General features: G+C 34.0%; 1 protein-coding gene and 1 non-coding gene across 3 annotated transcripts; one reads left to right on the forward strand and one right to left on the reverse strand.

Moving 5' to 3' along the window:
- Positions 1 to 1,846: 1,846 nt before the first annotated feature.
- On the reverse strand, positions 1,847 to 1,920 carry TRNAI-UAU (transfer RNA isoleucine (anticodon UAU)). The gene has a single exon. It is a non-coding gene; the product is annotated as a tRNA-Ile (tRNA).
- An 8,043-nt stretch (positions 1,921 to 9,963) lies between these two features.
- LOC102603933 (serine/threonine-protein kinase At5g01020-like) lies at positions 9,964 to 15,599 on the forward strand. Of its 2 annotated transcripts, none has more exons than XM_006345181.2 (6): positions 9,964 to 10,546; positions 12,511 to 12,860; positions 13,589 to 13,724; positions 14,098 to 14,234; positions 14,361 to 14,484; positions 15,047 to 15,599. In XM_006345181.2, the coding sequence occupies exons 1-6, from the start codon at positions 10,495 to 10,497 to the stop codon at positions 15,364 to 15,366; spliced, it is 1,119 nt and encodes a 372-aa protein (XP_006345243.1). In that variant the 5' UTR covers positions 9,964 to 10,494; the 3' UTR covers positions 15,367 to 15,599. The 2 variants fall into 2 exon arrangements, with proteins under 2 accessions (XP_006345243.1, XP_006345242.1); XM_006345180.2 differs by having other exon boundaries at positions 9,967 to 10,555; positions 15,047 to 15,554.
- Positions 15,600 to 17,789: the final 2,190 nt, after the last annotated feature.

Consider the following 17,789-nt stretch of genomic DNA (forward strand, 5'->3'; position numbering starts at 1 on the left):
GGAGTCCTACTGTCTAGCAATGACAACATTGAGATATCAGCTTATTGTGATGCAGATTGGGCTGCATGTCCAAACTCCAGGAAGTCAGTGACAGGGTATGTAGTTAAGCTTGGAGATTCTCCTGTCGTTTGGAAGTCTAAGAAACAAACTACCGTGTCTAAGAGTTCAGCAGAAGCTAAATACAGAAGCTTAGCTTCAACAGTGGCAGAATTGGTGTGGATAATTGGATTAATAAAGGAATTTGGTGTAGATGTTACTCTTCCAGTTAAGGTGTATGGTGACAGTAAGGCTGCTATACAAATAGCTGCAAACCAAGTCTATCATGAAAGGACGAAACACATTGAAATAGACTGCCACTTCATTAGAGAAAAGATTATGCAAGGAGTGATTTCTACTAGTTACATTCCTACAAATGAACAGCCTACGGATTTGTTAACCAAGAGTTTATTCAGAATGCAACATGAAGTTTTGAGTTCCAAGTTAGGCATTAAGAACATTTTTAGAGTACCTAACTTGAGGGGGAATATTGAAGGAATAACCTAAAGTCTCAAGGATAGTGTGAATAGTTAGAAGTTAGTTACAAGGTTAACTAACTTATTGAAGTTTAGTTAATTAACTGTGTAGTTAGGTAAACTATTGTAGTTAGTTAGAATTAAGTCCAGTTAGTAGGTCTATATAAACTGGACTCATAATCTTCTAGTAGGCATTGAAAAAAGAATGAAATTAACAAAAATCTAAATTTGTTTCTTCTTACGCTCCTCTCCTCTCTTATCTCCTCTTTCTCTTTTTGAGTATTTCAATTCATTCTTATTGCTTTCTTCATACAATTTCAAGTTTCTATAGGCTCTACTTGATAAATTATAAATAGGCCTTATAAATATTTGATCTTTGACTAGTGTTACTTGTGTACTTATATTGTTATGTTCATTAATTAATATTTCATGTGTAATAATAAGTGATTTACAAGCAACGTGGACATTCTACGATCAACCTTGAGAATTATAACTTAAAGTGAAAATACATCACTTATCTATGAATAAATGAAAAATATATGATTAAAATACTTGTCTTCCATCAAATATGTACATCTAATCAATGAATGCATAACACACGTGTACATGTTGAACATCCACAACAATCACTTATTATGATTAATCGATATATATCTCTTCACCTTAAATCAAATAATTTGTTTGATGTAAACACTCGATAATAAATATTTTTCTGATTGACTAAGTTTTGTGAGATAGAGTATAATAGGTTGCCCCTTTATTCACAACAATTTTCTCATCAAAAATAACTTTTTGTCACTTGAACATTTTCACTATAATGTAACGTCACATGAAATTATAGTAAACTTAAATGTTATATAGTAATATGTTATTATAGAGAATGACGGTAATAAAAAGAATCTACTTTACGGTTAAACTTTTTTATCAGGACGTTGATTGCCACATACTTTTTGATATTGGTAGCTTATAGTATATATAACATGACAATCGGTCCCAAAGAGACTTCAATATTTTAGTGAAATGTTATTATATATGATTGTTGTTACTATACATGAAATATTCCACACCCTCTCAGATAAATTAATAATAGTTATTTGACGATTTTAGCTAGCATAAATTAATATATAGATTCCACGTAACGTTATGTCAATATTTGTTGTCTCGGGAAACAAAAATATTATTATGTATGATTATTGTTACTATACACGAAATATTCCACACCCTCTCGCATAAATTAATATTAGTTATGTGACGATTTTAGCTAGTATAAATTAACATATAAATTCCACGTAACGTAATATATCAGTATTTATTGTCTCGGGAAACAAAAAAGGTGGTCCTGGCGGGGCTCGAACCCGCGACCTTCGGCTCATAAGACCAACGCTCTAACCAACTGAGCTACAGGACCAGTGATAGCTATATTAATTACGTTTTCTATATATCTAAGATAGACCATACTTGGATCTTAACTGTAATAATTATTAATAATGCTTTAAACTTTAGTTTAAATCCAAGCATTAGGTGAAAGGAATATAATTAGTTATCCAATTGGGTAGAAAATTCACTTATAACCTGTTTAACTCTGCTTCTGAAAATCTAAAGCGTACACTCATTTTAGAGACCGAAGGTGTTTGATTAAGCTTTGGAGTTTTAAATTGAAAATTTATGTGTATTTGGTGAATTTTTAACACATATATAAGGTTTGAATTAAAACTATTGAGTTTTATCAAAATCGTAATTCAAAGCTTATGGTTTTCTTGCACGATACATATTCAAATCAGTTAAGCTAATAAACTTTGTATCGAATGATTACACCAAAGTAATAATAATTTTTGAAATGTAATACCAAAGATTTTATGAATCAAACGTGAACGTTATCTTTGATTCATAGACTTTTAAACAATAAAAATATCTATAGAGTCTCGCCGTGTTCAATGTGAGTATTCATCTTGTCGTGTTATAACGTTTACTAGTGACGACTTTTACAATAAAATTTTTTTATAAAAAAGTTAAGAAATAATCAAAATGTACCAATATCATTGGAATGATTTTGAAAAATCTAAATTTAGTTATAATGTCTAGAAAGTTTCACCAAAGTCCAATGCGACTTCTCACCTTATCATGTTCTAACTTCTATTGTTGACGATTCTTACATAACGTTTTAAAAGAATATAAAAAATTAACCGAACAATACTAATATGATTGGAATGATTTTGAAAAATCTAATTTTAGTTATAATGTCTTGAGAGTCTCGCCTAAATTCAGTACGAGTACTCATCTTATAACGTTCTAACTTCTACTAATAACGACTCTTACATAACATTTTCCAAAGATAATCGAAAAGTAATCGATTTGCATCGATATTACAGTAATGATTTTGAAAATTTTAATTTTAGTTATATAGATAGAGTAATCAAAATATTGGTATGATACAAATTTCATAAAAGAATCAGATGAACCGAACCATGCATACCCCTAAGTTCTACAATTTTAAAAAACCTTAATCTACTTACATAACGTCCTAACTTTTACTAGTGATTCTTATCAAAACATTTTTCTTAAAAAATAATCCTAAATTAACCGAATTGTATTGATATCGAAGAAAAACCTATATGATAGGTGGTTTTGATAGTCTAATTTTTCATTATAAAAAATATAATGAATCTATGCTTATTTTCAACTCACGAAGCAATAAAAAAATGATGGTCCAACCAACGATAACCTTGACATCTCATAGCGGTGCGACTTGGGACGGGAACTGGTCTTTGATGGCCGCTCCGGCCATCAGTTGGGAGCGCTGCTCTGTTAAGCCAGCCACAATTATTTTCAACTCCGCAAAGCAATAAAAAAATGATGGTCCAACCAACGATAACCTTGACATCTCATATAGCGGTGTGACTTGGGACGGGAACTGGTCTTTGATGGCCGCCCCGGCCATCAGTTGGGAGCGCTGCTCTGTTAAGCCAGCCACAATGAGGAGCAAATCCGCGGGGGTTGCCCCTCCTCCCACTGTCAAACTCCTCTTTTGGGAGCCAGACAGGTCTAAATCCTATGGACTTTGAGTACTACTAGTAACCGTAGTACGCATACTACACCACAAATCCGCCTTCTATGAACCAAACCAAACCGCACTATTTGTGTCAAAGGCCATAACGAATTGGTTGTCCCATCATCTTATTGCTCCCACTCGGGTTACAAGCTCACGTTACTAAGCTCAGCAATATGCATTTTCTAGTTGAGGTCTTATAAAATGGATGTAATGGTCTTCTACTACCGATGTGGGACAGGAGATTAATGATTACTGAGGAATTAATTGGACTAGTGTTTGAGTTGAGCTTCTCTTGCATGTGAAAATATATAGTATAGTAATTAAGGGTGTGTTTGTCATCCGGTATGGAGGTAAATATTTTTCTCGCAATTGTTTTTTAATTTTTTCATGTTCGATTGGTTATAATTGTTGGAAAACAATTTTAGAAACTCTCACCAAACCACCACCGTAGCCCTATCATGATTCGTGACCACCCCAATGTTTAGAGACTCTGGCCAAAAGTCCAATACGAGTATTCATCTTATCACGTTCTAACTTTTACTATTGACGACTCTTACATAACGTTTTAAAGAAAATATAGAAAATTAACCGAACAATATACTAATATGATTTGAATGATTTTAGAAAGTCTAATTTAGTATTAATGTCTAGAGAGTCTTGCCAAAGTCTAATACTAGTACAGTAGTACTCATGTTATCACTTTCTAATTTCTACTATTGACGACTCTTACATAATATTTTTTTTAAAATGTATCGAAAATTAACCATATTGTATCAATATGATTGAACTGATTTTGGAATGTGTAATTTCCTAATGTTCAGAAAGTCTCGCCAAATCCAAGATGAGTACTCATCTACATCACTACAGTGTATCGATATTGAAGATAAACCTATATGAATGGAATAATTTTGGAACTCTAATTTTTAATTATACAAAATAAAATAATCGAAAAACTGTTATTGATACGAATTTTATAAAATAACTAATCAGACTGAACCATTACAACCCTTAATTAAAAAGATGATGGTTCAAATCAATGACATCCCTAACATCATTGACAATCCAATACGAGTATTCATCTTATTACGTCCCAACTTCTACTAGTAACGAGTACTCTTACATAACATTTAAAAAAATTATCAAAAAGTAATTGAACTAGATCGATATGACTGTAATGATTTTGAAAATTTTAGTTTTAGTTATATAAAATAGAGTAATCAAAATATTGATATGATACAAATTTTATTAAAGAATCAGTCGAACCGAACCATGCATTCCCCTAGGTTGTACGATAAAAAAAACCCTAATCTACTTGCACAACGTCCTAACTTCTATTAGTGTTTCTTACCAGGTTTTTTTTTAAATAGCCTAAATTAACCAAACTGTATCGATATCGAAGACAAACATATATGATTTGAATGGTTTTGGAAGTCTAATTTTTAGTTATACAAAATATAATGAATCTATCCTTATTTTCAATTCCCGAAGTATTTCGTTTACTACTATGACACCCCATATTAGGTTCCCAAAGTATTTCATTGATTACTATGACACATCAATTTAGGTTTTATAACAAAAAATAAAAAGATGATGGTCCAACCAACGATAACCCCGACACTTATAGCGGTGTGTGACTTGGCATTGTGCGGAAACTGAACTTTAATGACAAAGCGGCCATCGGGAACGCTGCTCTGTTAAGCCAAGCCCCCTAGTACTCAACATACTGTGTCACGATCCGCTCTTTTTATCAACCAAACCAAACGCACTATTCGTGTCAAAGTGCCTTACAAATTGGTTGTCCCAATCGTCTTATTGCTCCCACTCGGGTTACAAGCTCACGTTACTAAGCTCAGGAATATGTGTTGTCTAGTTGAGGTCTTATAAAATGGATGTATTGGTCTTCTACTACCGATGTGGGACAGGAGATTGATAATTAGTGAATAATTAATCGGACTAATGTTTGAGTTATGAGTTTCTCATTACACCTTTTGTTGCATGTGAAAAAACTTGTAGTATAGTAATTAAGGGTGCGTTCATCGTCCAGTATGGAGGAAACTATTTTTCTGGAAATCGTTTTCAATTTTTTCATATTCGATTGGTTATAATTGTTTGGAAAACAATTTTACAAACTCTCGCCAAAACACCCCCATACCCCTATACTGACCACCCCAATGTTTAGAGACTTTGGCCAAAAGTCCAATACGAGTATTCATCTTATCACATTCTAACTTTTACTATTGGCAATTCTTACATAGCGTTTTAAACAAAATATAGAAAATTAACTGAAGAATATATATAGATATGATTTGAATGATTTTAGAAAGTCTAATTTAGTATTAATGTCTAGAGAGTCTTGCCAAAGTCTAATACTAGTACAGTATAGTACTCATGTTATCACTTTCTAACTTCTCCTAGTGATGATTCTTACATAATACTTTTTAAAAAGTGTCGAAAACTAGCCATAATGTACCGATAGATTGAACTGATTTGGGAAAGTGTAATTTCACGAATATTTAGAGAGTCTCACCAAAATTCAAGACACCATATTCATAGTGTATCGATATTGAAGAAAAACCTATATGAATGTTAATCTTATAAAATAACTAATAAAACCAAACCATTACAATCCTAAAAAGATGATGGTCCAAACCAATTGACAACCATCTATTTTTATCTAAAGTGTCGAAAACTAGCCATAATGTACCGATAGATTGAACTGATTTGGGAAAGTGTAATTTCACTAATATTTAGAGAGTCTCACCAAAATTCAAGACACCGTATTCATAGTGTATCGATATTGAAGAAAAACCTATATGAATGTTAATCTTATAAAATAACTAATCAAACCAAACCATTACAATCCTAAAAAGATGATGGTCCAAACCAATTGACAACCATCTATTTTTATCTAGAGTGGTTTGACTTTGGGACTGTTCTTCGAACATGCCTCAAACTTCGGCAATTGGGTGAGAGCGCTTAGCCCCCCCACAACAAGGAGGGGCGAGTACCCGATTTCCGATTCAGTCTCGGGAACTCAACTCTCACTGTTATGTCAGCTCCCGGGGAGGGCTGCTCTGTTAAGTCAGTGGCTAGGCAGATCACCAAACCCCCACTCCCTGGGAGAGATCACAACATCCGATTCCAAAGAACTAGCTGTCCCAATCATCTTATTGCTCCCACTTAGGTTACAAGCTCAAGTTACTAAGCTCAGCAATATGTTTAGTCTAGTTGAGATCTTATAAAAAGACTGTATTGGTTTTCTGTCAACGATGTGGGACAGGAGATTGATAATTAATTAGTGAATGAATGAATTGGACTAGTGTTCGAGTTATGAGCTTCTAATTACAACTTTTGTTGCATGTAAAAAACTTGTAGTATAGTAATTAAGGGTGGGTGCTTTCGTCGTTTGAGAAAAATATTTTTCAATTTTTTCACGTTTGGTTGGTTAAAATTATTGGAAAATAAGTTCCCTCAAAATAAGGAAAAGACTTTTTTTTAATGGAAATAAGGGAAAACAATTTTCACAAATTATATTACACATTGATTGTATCCTCCTATGAGTCCCAATTAACCCTGTAAACAGAACTCACCCCTGCCCTCCCCTATCCCCACCACCGCAATGTTTACAGACGACTCTCGCCAAAAGTCTAATACAAATACTCATCTTAGCACGTTCTAACTTCTACTAGTGACTATATAACCTTATTCTCTCGTCAAAACCTCAACAAGAGTACTCATCTTATCGATCACATTCAAACTTCTACTAGTACTATATAACAGAACTATAAAAACTTCAACTAGTTACTACATAATGGACCTATAAAAAGATGATCATCCAACCAACGAAAGCCTGACAAATCTAGTAGCACGCTACCTGGCTGGGCACTGGTTTCTGGTCTTGACAGCACTTCTGGCCCATCAAACGGGGAACACTGCTCTGTTAAGCCAGCCCATCTTATCACGTTCAAACTTCTACTAGTAACTATTATAACGGAATTATAAAAAGATGATGGTCCAACCAACGAAAGCCTAACAAATCTAGTAGCACAGCAACCTGGCCGGCACTGGTTTCTGGTCTTGACAGCACTTCTGGGCTATCAAACGGGAATGCTGTTCTGTTAAGCCAACCCAGGAGGTGCTCCTTGGCACCGTAGACTCTCGCCAAAACCTCTAACACGAGTACTCATCTTATCACGTTTAATTCAAACTTCTATTATAAAAGATGATGGTCCAACCAACGTAAGCCTGACAAATCTTAGTAAGCACGCTACCTGGCCGGCACTGGTCTCTGGTCTTGACAGCACTTCTGGGCTATCAAACGGGAATGCTGTTCTGTTAAGCCAACCCAGGAGGTGCTCCTTGGCACCGTAGACTCTCGCCAAAACCTCTAACACGAGTACTCATCTTATCACGTTTAATTCAATCTTCTATTATAAAAGATGATGGTCCAACCAACGTAAGCCTGACAAATCTTAGTAAGCACGCTACCTGGCCGGCACTGGTCTCTGGTCTTGACAGCACTTCTGGGCTATCAAACGGGGAGCGCTGCTCTGTTAAGTCAGCCCAGGAGGTGCACCTCTTGGCACCTCATCTACCCCCACTCTACGTCAACTCCCTTCTCTAAAGGATTGACACACAGTATTATTACTGCTGGAATAATACTGCTTACCACCAAGAAACCAACCAAATCAACACACACTAAATCTGTCAAATGGCTTTAATTGATTGTCCCAATCACCTTATTGCTCCCACTTGGGTTACAAGCTTAAGTTACTAAGCTCAGCAATATTTGTTGTTTAGTTAAGTTCTTATAAAATGAATGAATTTGCCTTCTCCCATCGATGTGGGAAAAAAGAAAGTATAATAGTCTGTAGGAATAAACAAAGATTTGGTCATTTGGACAACAATAATGGAAATGAGTTAGTTTGAATCTTGATGTAGCTGGCCGGAAGTGTCACCGGAAACGGAAAGAGGATTCTGAGTTTTTTCATATACTTGAGAGTCTGAGATTACGAGATGTAACTGTATTGCCAGTGAATGAGTGAAAATCAGATGTCTTTACAACAAGAATAAGGTAAGACATTCTTTATATGCTTTCATAAAATCTACGTATTAATTGTTCATTATTGTTGCTGAGTAATGACTGACAAGAATCTCGATCTGACTCTTTTACAACGATTGAACTTCTTGAACTCATCTTGTGTAGTCATTGTCTCATATTTGATCCCTTATTTACACAACTTAACGGGGTGTTGTTATGACAATGATCTTCTATTTATAGCTAATATCAAGTAACAAAATCCAGCAAATCATGCTTTCATAAAAATTATTAATTGCTCATTATTGGAGTAATGATTGATAAAAATCTCAGACGATCTTCTGCAACAACGTGAACATATCAAACCCATTTTTTTCTGGTCATTGTCTCATATTTGATCCCTTATTTTCGATTTATGAACTCAATCTTCTAATATCAACGATCCGAATTAACCACAAACAAGGTTACGATTCTTCAATCACATTTAATAATTAAACTTGGTATTGCCTTTGTTGACTCATATTTATAGGATGATTTTAGACTTATTCACTAACATGAAAAATCAATTATGTCATTATTTAGTATAAACGTGGAATCTTTTATAATACCAATTACACCAAACATAAAGGACAAATTATGTAATTTTCTTGAGTCACAATAGACATTCGAAAGAAAAATAATAGTCCAAAAATTAAATAAATCAAAAGGGCACTTTCAAAGTAAGAAAATAGAGGGGGTGCATGTGGGGTGGGTGGGGGAAGGTTAGGTACAACCAAAGTCAAATTTACAACGAACATAAAGGTCAAAGGAACAATTATGTTATTTTTTTCTCTATTTTTAGTAATATGTTTTGGGTTCCGATTAAATTGATTTAAGTTAGAAAATCTAGAAAGAAACTTTTAAATATAAGGACTCTAAGAATGTCCTTGATGATACTAGAGTTAATTTAAACATGTTACCAGTCGGAGAATCCTCATAGTAAGTTGGATCAAGATAAAATCGAAAAAGGGTAATTCTTAGAAATGAAAATAAAGGCATATATGCTCTAATTGTAGAGCTTCCCTAGCAACATGAATTTTTGCTCGCGATTCAACTAGACTACATATCTGAACTGAATGAAATTTTAGAGTAATCATATTAGCCAATAGATGTATGAATTTTTTGTGTATTGAATGATTGGGTTCGGACTACTTCTCTTCCCCTTCACTCTCTTTTATTTTACCTAATAATAACCTTGAGACAACTTCATTATCAAAACTTGAACTCGTAACGTATTTATTACCCCGCCACAATCTTTTTTAAAGCCAAAAAGAAAAAGAATTAGAGAAAGTGATGGTACAACCTTGAGATGCAAAAGCCAAATTAGTACACAATATATCAAAAAGTTTACTTTTTTATCACATTCTTTTCTTGCTATTTCTGTTCTGTGCATTTCTCAGTTTTTCTTGCTACTGGAAGTTACAGAAGAGGCATATTCTGTTGAGAATTCTTGGAATATCCCGGCGACCCAGATAAGATTCCGGCGATACTTTGTGATATCCGGCTAGGCGGCCACCATTTCAGATTCTGGGAGTTTTATTGGAAACTGAAAATGGGGTCTAAGTGAAGTGTTAGATGAACAAAAGTAACATATTCTGTTGAGAGTTCTTGGAATATTCTGGCGACCCAGATCAGATTCCGGTGGAACTTTGTGTTATCCGGTCACCATTTTATATTCTGGGAGTTTTATTGGAAACTGAAAATGGAGTCTAAGTAGAGTGTTTGTGTGTGGGGGTGGGGGTGGGTTGAGGTTGGGGGGGTCAAAGAAGGTTGTGGTTGTTTAAAATCTAATCTTTTTGGAAAATTTTATGTGATTTTGGGCAAATGATGGTGAATGTATTGTGAAGATAGATTCCATGGGTTCTTGCCAGAGTATTGAAGAAGGCAAAACAGGACAAAGACCAGAGAGTAAGTCAGGTATTGGTTTTCTTTTTGCCAGAGTGTTAGGATAGAAGATTAGTAGATAGTAGTGTGTTGTCTCGTTATCCGTCCATATTAGTAAGCGTAGTATTGCTCCTGTAGTTTCCTTGTAGTTCCATTTGTGTTAGTGTTACTATATGTTGGTTATTGTAGATTGTTATTTTGCTGTAGTTATTGTTCAGAATGCTTCGTTATGCTTTCACTTCCGTTATTTGTTTTTCTTGCTATCCGTCCATACTAGTAGGTGTAGTATTGCTCCTGTAGTTTCGTTGTAGTTCGATTTGTGTTAGTGTTACTATATGTTGGTTATTGTAGATTGTTATTTTGCTGTAGTTATTGTTCAGAATGCTTCGTTATGCTTTCACTTCCGTTATTTGTTTTTCTTGCTATCCGTCCATACTAGTAGGTGTAGTATTGCTCCTGTAGTTTCGTTGTAGTTCGATTTGTGTTAGTGTTACTATATGTTGGTTATTGTAGTCTGGTTATTTTGCTGTAGTTATTGTTCAGAATGCTTCGTTATGCTTTCACTTCCGTTATTTGTTTTTCTTGCTATCCGTCCATACTAGTAGGTGTAGTATTGCTCCTGTAGTTTCGTTGTAGTTCGATTTGTGTTAGTGTTACTATATGTTGGTTATTGTAGTCTGGTTATTTTGCTGTAGTTATTGTTCAGAATGCTTCGTTATGCTTTTCACTTTGGTTAGTTGATTTTTTGGAGCCGAGGGTCTATTGGAAACAACCTCTCCACCTTGCGTACACGTTATCCTCTCCATACTCCACTTTGTGAAACTACATTGGATATGTTGTTGCGATCTTCTTTTCATATAAATTTTGTAATTTGATAATTGGAAACTATTTAATGTCCTGGACTAAACCAATTTTTGGGTGTCAATGACATATGGTATAGTTAATAGCTGAATGTCAATCTGATGTGTGTTGCCTGTGATGTTACTGAGTGAATTTTTTAAGTAGTTCAAGTGTTACTGGTGTTAATATGACTAGTAATGGCACTATGATGAAGTCTTTTAAGTGTGGAAAATGTAAAAGTTTGGCTCACTGTATGAATGAGATTGGCAAAATCTGCTATAATGGTTTATATATAGTTGATAGAGTTACTTTGGACTCCATTTTTTGCATTTTTATTGAGTGGCAATTGATCTAATCTCGTCATCCTTCGCTCTTGTGCTAAAGCCCTCTTACCACAAGTCTCTATTCCTTTCTTTTTCTAAAGAGTAGATGCTTTTCTCCTCAATTCATCAAGATATCAAGTTGACATCTCAATCACAATCCTGTTGTTGGTAATGGCCTTGGCGAATGACTTGCCACACTACCACTGATTAGTTTGATACTGATATTAAAGTCTATAACTATGGATAAAGATTCAACTTTTTTTTACGGAATAATAACTATTAGTTGACTGAGCCTTTCTGGCAGATCACTTTACCTACACATTTAGGCATGTAGGACTTTAAGAGCGTGAACTTTAATGAAGATAGGCACAAATGGAAAAAAAAATACAAATATTTATGTGTAGTCCGAGACTAATAATTAAAACTTATAAGCATGGATGACAAACATTTGAACAAAGGTATTGAAAAGAAGTTATGACAAAGTGAAATATCAATTGCTCACAAGGGTGTGGCCCAGTGGACAATTAAGTGGTTGAGAACCATGAAGTCTCTTGTTCAATTCCCAGCGGAGACAAGAAAACACTAGGTGATTCTTCCCATCTTGTCCGCGGTCATCAAAAAAAGAAAGAAGTGAAATATCAATTGTTCACTGTCGTCTCTTTAGGATTACCCTCATTGACTTAAGGCTTAAGCACACCTTTGACAACACTGGTTTTGAAACGTAGGAACTCCAAAAGTAACATATTACTGATAAGAACATTACTTTACTTGCTGTGGGAGAATGAAAAGCTTTTTTGTTTTATATCATGATTCTTTTACTCACAGTTGTACATGGAGTTGGTTCATATCCCAACAAGAGAAATCCTGCAAGTCAACCGAAGTTAAAAACACCTGAGGGACATGACTCTAGACGTAGAAGCAGCATTGTGGTAATACCTGAAACTGTCGAAGACCTGCAGCAGAATCCAGGGATTAGTGATCTTGATATCTTCAAGTATGAAGAAATGAAAATGGCTACGAAACACTTTCGACCGAAACAGGTTCTCGGAGAGGGTGGATTTGGTATAGTCTATAAAGGAGTTATCGATGAACATGTCAGGCCGGGATACAAGACCACTTACGTTGCCATTAAGGAGCTCGATCCAGAAGGTCTTCAGGGTGATAGAGAATGGCTGGTAGGTGCTTTGGCTTCTTGTCTGGTTAACAACCTTATCATTTACCTCCCTTTAGACTCAGGTTTGCATTGTTGTGGAGTTTAAACATGGCATTCTATCTTGAATTATGTCACTAGAATGTCTGATTATTCGAAATTCTTTTACATACTGTTTGGTGTGTACTTGAAAGAGTCACTGGCTTCTCTCTCTCCTCTACCATCCTCCCCCTCCTGCCAACCATGCCCCAGAAGCAAGTAAGGAAGGGAATATGTCCAGAGTGAGAAGAAAGTGTACGCTTGTTAAGAACACACAAGGCCTAATATACAACCAATAAAAAGATAGGTTTGCCAATTCAGATTTCAGGGGCAGATTCCTTACTCACACTTCATTTCAAAGCTGGAGCATAAGATTTCCTTGATTGTGAGCTCGTCTTCCATTTTTCTGTGATATAGACATATACTGCCACATTTTCAAATAATTTGAAAGGTTTTCAGCCTTAAAATTTTGTTGTGTAATGGAAAGTAATTCCACAATAACCTCAATATGATTAATATCCAAGACTTGTGCTAAAAGGTGACTAAACTGCCAGTATATTTTCTGAATCAGATTCTGACCTGATTTGCCAGAATAAGTTTTTACCCAAATGATAAGTCGCTGCAAAAGTTTGCCATGAATATGCTAGGGAAGTTGCAGAACTTTGTATCTCTTAATGGATATCAGCTTCTTATTTTAACTCCTTTCTTTTGCAGGCAGAGATGAACTACTTGGGGCAGCTTCGACATCCAAATCTGGTGAAGCTGATCGGATATTGCTGTGAGGACCACCATAGACTACTGGTTTATGAGTATATGGAATCTGGCAGCCTGGAGAAGCACCTTTTTCCAAGTGAGTACTCAATATCAATGGGAGTCCATGTTGGTAAAGGTGAAACTAAGCTCGATTCACGTAAAAGTGAATGAAACAAATACTCGTGGATTTACTTCCTACACGTCTAATATGGACTTATAATTCTAACCATTTTCTGCTGTTTGCATTAGTTCATATTATCATTGATTTTCTGCTGTTTGCATTAGTTCACACTGTCATATGAAGAGCAGTTGCACATATCCAGGTTATGTCACAAACGATAATTAAAACATAAGAAGTTATGCAAGTTGTTGTTTCTTTTGTCCGAGCCTTCTTAAAAGAGATCATAATATCTAGTTCTCTTTCTATGGGAATTAGTTTTTTTCTATCTCATTGACATCATGTACTTTAGGAATGTGTGCTACTCTAACATGGTCGAGGAGAATGAAAGTTGCTCTGGATGCCGCAAAAGGGCTTGCTTTTCTTCATGGAGCTGAAATGCCGGTAATATATAGGGACTTCAAGACCTCAAACATTTTGTTAGATGCGGTGAGATGTTGTTTTGCTTATGTATATTATTTCCCTTGAAGGTGCTCGCTACTTTATATAATTATTATTATGTTAGAGTTCTTTGCGAGTTACAATATCCGTCTTTGTTTGGATTTGGATTTGCAGGATTTTAATGCAAAGCTTTCTGACTTTGGACTTGCAAAAGATGGGCCAATGGGAGATCAGACTCACGTATCGACTCGTGTTATGGGAACTTATGGTTATGCCGCTCCAGAGTATGTCATGACTGGTGAGTCTAGCATTACCTTGTTACCAAATATTACAGTAAGTAGTTTTTTTTGTTTCGGTAGGTATGTCTCGTACAGTGCTATCTTAATTAGACTCACTAAGAAGGATAGTCAAACGCGTTTTATACCACAATCATCTTCAACCTTGTCGAGCATATGCTTGTTTTGAAAATCCACATTTAATTGTGCTATACCTACGCATTTGCTATCTGTCTAATAACAAGAACTGCATACAAATGAAGTACCAAAAAAAAAAAGGGGAATGTTTTCCATTATAAGCTGAATACATTCTCTATCTTCTTTCTGCAGCCAAATGCCTAATGCCCTTCGTATAATCCTCTTCATTTCTGCAAGTTGATTTCTCATATGGTCGCTCAACTAATAGTTATTATCTCGTAAAGTCACCTGAAATCAAGAAGAAAGGTGACTTTATGATGAGATAACAACTGTTAGTTGAGTGATCATCAAGAAATCAACCCTCATTTTTGTTTATGGCTTGAGATTCTTCTGTTAATTTTTGTGAAGCAATCACTGTTACTAAGACGTAAAATTGAAATATGCCAGGACATTTAACAGCCAGAAGTGACGTTTATGCTTATGGGGTTGTTTTGCTTGAGATGCTCATCGGAAGGAGAGCAATCGACAAGACTAGGCCTAGCCAGGAATACAACCTTGTAGAGTGGGCACGTCCGCTCCTGAATCATAACAAGAAGCTCTTTAAGATACTCGATCCTAGACTCAAAGGACAATACTCGTCTAAAACTGTCGTAAAGGTTGCTAGTCTTGCCTATCAATGCCTCAGCCAAAACCCGAAAGGAAGGCCAGTTATGAGTCAAGTAGTTGAAATTCTTGAAGCCCTTCAAGTACCACAAGTCAAAGATTGAAATTGTTTGTATAAAATCTATCCACTTATTTGTATTATAGAATCTTGGAAGACATTATGTCCTGTCTAGCTATCGTTCATAGTTTTGCTACAGATGATGCGTGAGGAATCTTGTTATGACAATTCTTCCTTTTAATGCCGGCGTATCTATTTTAGTTTTTTATCTAGCTACCGTTCATAGTTTTGCTAGAGATGATACATGAGGAATCTTGTTATGGCAGTTCTTCCTTCTCATGACCAGCGTAACTATTTTAGTTTCTTGTCTAGCTATGTTCATAGTTTTGCCACAGATAATACATGAGGAATCTTGTTATTGCAGTTCTTCCTTCTAATGACCGATGTATCTATGATTCTTCTCATTTTGTGTAGAAGGGCAAAAATGAAGAAATAATTCTAATGGATTGATGTAGAGCTTATCCATAAAAAGAGTTTGATTGAATTTTACTATCTTTGAAAAATCAAATTATTGTATTTGGAAGTATCAAATAATACCCAATTTAATTTCTTGGCACACTATAATGTTCACAACAAAGATTATAATTGAACCTTAATAAACGTTATCATAGCTAAGACAATTATTAACATGGATTGAGACATTTTTTTTAATATTATAATTTCTGACTACGCGTCACCGTCTCTTCATATTCTAACACAAGACTTCTCTTCAGACTTAAATTTTTCTAGCTTTTATAGTTGGCGTAGGTAGATCCACCCGTCTTCGTTTTCCCTAATGAGTATTGAATATCAAAAAATAATTAAAGAATTTAAAATTAAAATAATTATTTTTAAAAGAGGGTTTAAGAAAGGGATAGTGCAATTATGTAGTGGTCACAAACCATCAAAGCAGTTCACTAATTTTTATCATATATTAATTACGTAATTAAGAAGTGGTCACAAATCATGTATCAAATTTATGTATAATTAAGTAATAAACCACACCCGATAGCTAGTTAGAAAGTAAGTTATTCATGTATAAAATTATTATGACGTTTAATTTGTCACTTAAAAATTCACAGTACTAATACATGCATAAGTTATGAGGAGTAACAACGAAATAGTTAATACCCGTATAATCAATATATATATAATTAATATCCACATAACTGATACATTTATAATTTTAACCGGCTAAAAAAATCTCCTAGATTATCAATACATGGGAGAAAAATTGATACCATTCGATCATATTAATATAGGAAAATTAAAACATCTCTTTCTGCGTCCAACTATTTTTTTTACAATTTATTTTTCTTTAATGAAACAAGATATTTTAACGGACGATAAATATAGTACACTATATTATATATATTTTTGGTGCAAAATCATTGATGGGCCCTTAAAACCTTGACTATGATGTTTGCCATAATTATTGCATGTCAAAGTCTGATAAAAAAAATATTCTTTTCTTATAATATAAGTGTGACACCTAGGTTAAAAAAAAATTAAGACATTTAAGCTGAGACAAATACAATATTTGAATTGAAGTTATATATTAATTAGGCCGAACACATAACTGAAAGTTTAGCTAGTTCTGCATTTGAATTTAAATGATGAGTCGAAATTATAATTAGACATAACGCTCACTTAATTAACTTACTTTATGATCAATTTCATATCATACTATGCACATATTATTAATATAATTATTTAGATTAAATTTGTATATCGAGAGCAAATCAAGTAGTTGATGCTCCTCACTAAGAAAGCATCATGAAACATGATATTATAATATATGATCAATAAATTAAAAAGGCGAAATTTATCGATGGCTAACTAAAATTGATATCGATTTTCAGTTAAACACTTTAATTATGATTTGTTCATTTTAAATACCTCATGTTAGAATTTATGGTGTTATTTTGACACTTTTTACTTATATGACATAATAAGTATGATATACTTATTGACAGCGTACAAAAGACTTATTTAATTAAAAAAAATCTTTCTTTTTCTTCTTCCCCTTTTCAAGCTCAATTAAATGGATGAATGAAGATCGTTATAATAAAACGAAAAAAAAAACTTTTTAGAAATTTAAAAATAGATCCATTTCAAGATTTATTTTTATTTTAAAAAATTGGTTAAATCTCTTTTTTAAAAAAATTATTTGCGAAATGTCACGTGTCATTGATTCATTGGCTATTTTCTATTTTTATTCAAAATTCATTATATATTAAAATTATGTATCACTTTATTAGTCATTTAATTTATTACTTTACACGCTATTCACAGGTGTAATATACACATATTACGTATTTTGGCTGATTGTAAAAAAATAAATCAAAATGACACAGTAAACACCAACATAAAATATTTAAAATAAATAAATTCTAATAAAAAATATGTACAAATTTAGATGTCCGTCAATAAATTCCGCCAATGAAAATAGTTGTCTACAATATTGTACAAATAGCCTAAAAACGTAAG

The sequence above is a fragment of the Solanum tuberosum genome, unplaced genomic scaffold (genome assembly GCF_000226075.1).
Source record: "Solanum tuberosum cultivar DM 1-3 516 R44 unplaced genomic scaffold, SolTub_3.0 scf00063, whole genome shotgun sequence".
Taxonomy (NCBI): Eukaryota; Viridiplantae; Streptophyta; class Magnoliopsida; order Solanales; family Solanaceae; genus Solanum; species Solanum tuberosum.